At 36.3% G+C, this 6,210-nt stretch overlaps 2 protein-coding genes across 2 annotated transcripts; one reads left to right on the forward strand and one right to left on the reverse strand.

Annotated features, from left to right (window-relative positions):
- Nucleotides 1-436: 436 nt before the first annotated feature.
- Nucleotides 437-967, reverse strand: LOC132178209 (uncharacterized). Its single transcript, XM_059590657.1, has one exon. It carries the CDS (start codon nt 965-967, stop codon nt 437-439), a length of 531 nt encoding a protein of 176 aa, XP_059446640.1.
- A 2,873-nt stretch (nt 968-3,840) lies between these two features.
- On the forward strand, nt 3,841-5,213 carry LOC132178210 (GDSL esterase/lipase 6). Its single transcript, XM_059590658.1, has 4 exons — nt 3,841-4,090; nt 4,172-4,317; nt 4,418-4,883; nt 4,972-5,213. Exons 1-4 carry the CDS (start codon nt 3,841-3,843, stop codon nt 5,211-5,213), a joined length of 1,104 nt encoding a protein of 367 aa, XP_059446641.1.
- The last annotated feature ends 997 nt before the right edge of the window (nt 5,214-6,210 follow it).

Here is a 6,210-nt window from a genome sequence, read left to right on the forward strand (position 1 = left end):
CGGTACAGAAGACCAGCTTAATTGGAGAATTTGATGATATATTCAAGTCTTGGAAAGAAAAATATTTCACCAAAAAAAAAAAAGTCTTGTAAAAGGAAAAGAAAAAAAACTTAATGGGTTGGGCCGTAGAAAGTGACATTACTTGTTTTTTTTTTTTCCTTAGGAATTGACTATTCCAAGAGGAATATTCAAAATCTAACAGCTATTAATTAGCCTTATTTAATTTTATCAACTTTTTACAGGGGTTGGTGATTACACACCAAAATCGTAAATAAAATTCTTCCCAAATCCAAAGGAAATCAGCAACCAATAATTAATTCCTCTCCATGCAAAAAGTTTGAGAGCAAATTCAATTAATAGAACTGTCAGATAAATTAATTAACCTACAATTACAAACAAACACATCTATATATGTATATATATATAGATATTGTACTTATCTTGAACGAATGGGCTCTTCTGTAATTGTCTCCAACCCCGGCTTCCTTGACCGGCACACAGATAACCTAAACTTGAACTCCGGCGACGCGAACACCTCATCAACTCCCTCCAAACTCAATCTCGACCCACTTTCCTCCGCCGCCGCACCCACCTCTTCCCTGCCGCCTTCGGAATCCGGCAGGATCCTGACCTTGCCGCCGGATATCCGCTTGGCCGCCGAGTTGGCCGCCATGAAAAGAGCCGCCATATCGGCCGCCGTGACAATAGAGTTGACCCTCTTCATGGGAAACATGATGTAGACGTTTCCAAACTCTAGCTCCTCGTCGGCGGCGAGGGCGGAGAATCTCCTCCCAATGTGAAGGGACTGAGAGTTGACTAGGAAATAATTGGGGCACTCGAGCATGAGCTCCGCCGCGTTGAAGGTCTCATGGCAGTGCCGGATTTCGCCGCCCGGGAAGATCACCCTCGCCGCCTTCTTGTTCTTGATCAAAGGGGTGGCGAGAGTGCACGAAATATAGTTCCCCATGATAAAAAGGTTTGCTTAGGAAAATGGTTATGGGTTTGGTTGGTGGGGTGGAGAGAGGGTGATTTATATATATATATATATATATATATAGCGGAATCAAATGAGTGTGACGCAGAGGCAGTCAATGGCTGCCTGGAAGTTCGATGGAAAAAATGGTGGGCGTGAGAGAGTTGGAAAAGAGGTGTGAATACGGGGGGCTTTGAATTGTAGGGAAAAGGTTGAGAAGGTGCATGCGTGGATGCGTATATTGACACGTGATTTCTCGCTGTCCAATGCGCGTGGGGCCTACCGCCTTCGGGAACACGTAGGCAGTTGGGACTTGAAATTTTCTAGCGATGTTTTTTTTTTTTTTTTTTGGTTTCGTTTTCAGGGTATTTTCTTAGCTGTTTTTCTGGTAACTTGGCGGTGGCTTCGATCGTCATCAACGCCGACGCGGATAGAGGGACAACGAGGGCACAAATCTTGTCGTGGGGGTTGTCTTGTAGTTTTGTAACTTGTGTTGCCCACTTTCCACGTCCCCACCACCACTGTCCTCAGACTAAAAAACCAAACAAAATATAATTAAAAAGTACAATAATTCTATTTAATATTCTGTATAGCTATTATATAGTACGACGACGCTACAGTAAAAATTAGTATTTTTTATTAGGATAATTTAGCAAATAATTGATGAATATTCACTAACCAAATATTCTCTAATCAGATTCAATTCTCTCTCTTTCTAAAAACAATTCAAAGACTGGTGGGGTTACATCAACCTCCTTACCTAATAAAGTATTCAAATTGCTATTTACATGCTAATGTTTGTTATATATATATATATATATATATATAGTGTGTGTGTGATTCAGTTATACGATGGGATGATCAATGAGAATCACAACAAACCGAAACTATTCAATATTCAAATTGCTATTTACATGCTAATGTTTGTTAGATGTGTGATTCAAGTATATGATGGGATGATCAATGAGAATCGCAACAAACCGATCGAAAATCTTGAGGGGAGAGTACAACTACCACTCCTTGAATTTGGGAAGGCACATGCATGTGTAATACATAGGTGGTAATTCGTGTTTGTATATTGAATTTGGGTCGTTTCAATGCATGAATATAAGACTATATATATTAACCTTAACTTAGTCCATTTAATTAATCGGGTCAAGCATTTCAACTTTAACTCTCTAATTTTGTATTGGGCTCATATAAGGTTCACGGGATTTGCCAACATTTTCTAGTCATTATGTCACGTATTAGGTTCGGGTCGTGTCGAGACATTGGTATAAAGTTATATGAATCAACTCTAACCTGACGCATTTAATTAAGCAAGTCAAACTTTTCAACTCTAACTTTTTAATTTTGTGTCAGGTTTACAAGTCGTGTCAAAAATTGTCATGCCCTAATGTGTATCACAATTAAATTGTTGTGTACGGTTATAGTGGAAAGGTCGGAGCATTTTTTATAGTGGAAATTTAATTAAAATTAATGATGAAAAGAAATAAAAGTGGGAAAAATTCACTTTACCCCCTGAAATTTCAGAAGTTTTTCAATTTGAACCATAATGTTTTAAAATGGGCAATGTACCCCCTAATATTTCAAAAAATTTCAATTAAGATCCTCTATTACTAATTTTCATCTAATTGGACCGAAATCATCCCGCGTGCGTCTCACGTGAGATTTTGATGCCCTATATTCCAATTTACCTTCACTAAAACCTATGAAATTACGTAATTATCCTAAATTTCATAGGTTTTAATAAGAGTAATTAGTTAATTTCATAGGTTTTAATGAAGACAAAATTGGAATAGAGGGTATCAAAATCCCACGTGAGATGCATGTGGGATGATTTTCATCCAATTAGACGAAAATTAGTAACAGAAGGTCTCAATTGAAAATTTTTGAAACATTAGAAGGGTACATTGCCAATTTTTAAACATTGAGTTCGAATTGAAAAATTCCTGAAAAGTTAGGGGTAAAAGTCAAACCATACAATTTTAAATCTTGCTTTTTCTATTCATATGATAATATCAAAAAATGATAATTTTAGAAGCCACGTAAGGAAAAAGAAGATTTGGCATAATATCTTATTGATTTTTAATTATTACGCTAAAACTATCATTTAGTAGTATTATAAATAAAGTAATTCTAGAAGTTCCTCTTGTGTTTCTCTTAGGGCCTGTTTGAGATTGCGTTTAAGGGGCCTAAAAGTGCTTTCAATACTCAAAAAGTCCGTTTGAATAAAAAAGTACTCGTTTGGTAAAAAAAATTAAAAGCGTTTTTAAGGGTCCAAAAAACTTAAAAATGGCGAAAATGCATTTTTGACAAAAGCTTAAAAATGAAGCTTTTGCTCAAAAGTGCTTTTTGACTTAAAAACTCTATTTCTCAAACATAATCTTAAATAGACTCTTAAATACTTCCAAGAATCATGTAGCTATTAAAATCACCATTTGATCAAAATCTAATAATTAATGACCAATCACAAGCTCAATAGTGATTTTAATAGTCACATCATTTTTTAAGGGATCCAGATCCCCTCCAATTAGAAAGAAATTGGAGATTCTCCAATTGTTAATCGTGACCCTTCATTTTAAATCCAATGGTCTATAAAATCATTTACACCTCGATAAAACAAAAGCTAGCATTTAATGCATCGGTTATACAAAAACAGCTAGCATTTTATAAACCATTGAATTTAAAGTGAAGGGTTATGATTAACAATTGGAGAATTTCTAATTTCTCTTCAATTTGAGAGGATCTCAATTCTTTTTGAAGGGATTCTAGATGGACATAAGAGAGACTTGTAGCATTATTCCTATAAATACCCATCATTTATCAATCAATATGATCATAATTATATTAATTTCATATTTGAAATGGATAAGAAAGCGATGAGCTTTCTCATACTAGTCCTAATTATTGTCCTTTCTACAGTAGTTAGTTCCGATGAGAAAACGAAATATTCTCCGGCAATCTTCAGTTTTGGGGACTCCATCCTGGACGCCGGGAACAACCGCTTCTTGAAGAACTCCACAATCCGAGCAGATTTCCCGCCGTACGGATCAAGTTTCTTCCCCAACCCCACTGGGAGGTTCACTAATGGAAGAACAGTGCCAGACTTCATTTGTACGTAATCTTGTTAATTAATCGCTTGAATCCTTTGCTTTGTTCAGTTAATTAATTAATTAATATGCACGTGCACGGCAGCCCGGTTCCTTGGCATTGATTTCCAGAAACCATACATGGAGTCAAACGCTGGCGTTTTGAGTGGAAGCCTCAAGTCTTATCCAAGCAATGGAGTCAATTTTGCTAGCGGAGGCAGTGGTATTTTGCCGGGCACAAAAAATGCTCAAGTAAGTAATTAAAGATTTAATTTAATTTAATTTAATCTTAAATTAATTAATTCCTGCATTTTCATATTTAATATATATTTATTTGATATTTCTAATGCAGGGAGTGATCCCACTGGAAGAGCAGTTACAACAATTCCAAACAATGGTGCTACAAAATCAGATCGATTTAAGTTTGATCCAAAAGTCGCTCTTCTTCTTCGAGTCGGGGTCCAATGACATATTCGACTTCTTCGCATCTCCTGAAGAGACTCGAGTGGACCCAGAAGAGCACGTGCAACTCATGCTTTCTCAAGTGACAAAATTTGTTAAAAGAATATATAGCCTGGGTGCTCGCCGGATTGTTTTACTCTCTCTGCCTCCGGTGGGTTGTGCTCCGGGTAGGGCCATGTTGCAAGATTCTCCGATCAAAAGGTGCGACGACGATATGAACGAAATGGTGAAGAGATACAACCATGGCTTGCATAAATTGGCTAAACACGTTGAATTCAACTATCCCGGTTCGCTCGGGACTTACGGTGCAATTTATGACATTCTCAAATTCCAAATCGTTTTAGGATTCTTCAGTGGTAATTAATTAATTAATTAATTATTTTAATTATCTCAATTTTTTTTATTTGATTTTATATATATTTGGTGAATTATTGAATTTTGTAGAATTTGCTGACGTGAAAACGGCATGTTGTGGGGGCGGGGCCCTTGGAGGAGAGAGGCAGTGTGGGGTAAGGGGTTATACGATTTGTGAAAACCCGGATGATTTCTTGTTCTGGGATTCATTCCATCCGACGCAGCGTGCGTATGAGCTCATCGCAAATGATTTATGGAACGGTTGGATTGCTAACATTAGTCCTTATAATTTGATCACTCTTGCTGATCTCGAACTTATTCCTGCTGCTTGATCAACATATATAATTACATATTATTTAATTTAGGAATTCAATTCCCAAAATGTCCTTTTGGAATCTTTGTTTTTTATGAGTGGTTTATTATTATTATTAGTGACTAGCTAGATCTTTAGCTTTTTGCCCCCCCGATATTTTGGGAGATTTGTTTAATAAATATAAATGTCTTTTGCTGATGAGTTTTCTTCTTTTTTGTTTTTTGTTTTCTAAATTTAATGGGCTTATATCAGTTATATGTGATAATAAATAAAGAATACTGATAAATTAAAAAAAAAAAAAAAACTGGTAAATTAAAACACTAAGGATCAAATAAATGTCAATTAAACGTTACATATGCACCGTCTAATTGATGCAAGAGTTAAGTTTCATTCTACATATCCCAATTCCGGAAAAAGATCCTCAACATTTCATTCTTTTTTTTTTCTAGGGAAACATTTCATACTTATTCATTGATAAAAGTTGAGCAAAAACTCTTACAAATAGAGCAAAAAACTTCGAAGCAAATCATAGGTGAAGTTAAAGAAACAGGTGTCAACCAGCATACCAATTAACCATAACAAACAACATCCGCTAACCTATGACTATTCATCAGGTTTAATATCAAATATGCACCAAAACATACACAATCAAATGCATAGGTAGCGCTTATTCCTCAGCCATGAGAGCAAAGAACCTCCATGCTGAAATTCATCCTCCTCGACTCGAACGCCAGGATATCGTTCACATTCACAACCCAAGGGTTTGGACCAAAGCAGTAACAGCCTAACAGGCACATCAAAGAGAGAGGACATAGCCTTATTACAAGCAAAAAATAGGAAAGAAAAACATATAGGGAAATAAAAGGATAAACGAAATACAAGCAAATACATGAATAAACGGAAAAACAACAAAATGAAGCCAACAATACAGGGAGAAAACAGGAAAAGGAAAAGCACACAATGCAGATAACGGTAGCCGGAAGAAAGCTGACCGCGTGTTGGCCGAAAACCGACGC

Source organism: Corylus avellana, chromosome ca4, assembly GCF_901000735.1.
Source record: "Corylus avellana chromosome ca4, CavTom2PMs-1.0".
In the NCBI taxonomy this organism is placed as follows: domain Eukaryota; kingdom Viridiplantae; phylum Streptophyta; class Magnoliopsida; order Fagales; family Betulaceae; genus Corylus; species Corylus avellana.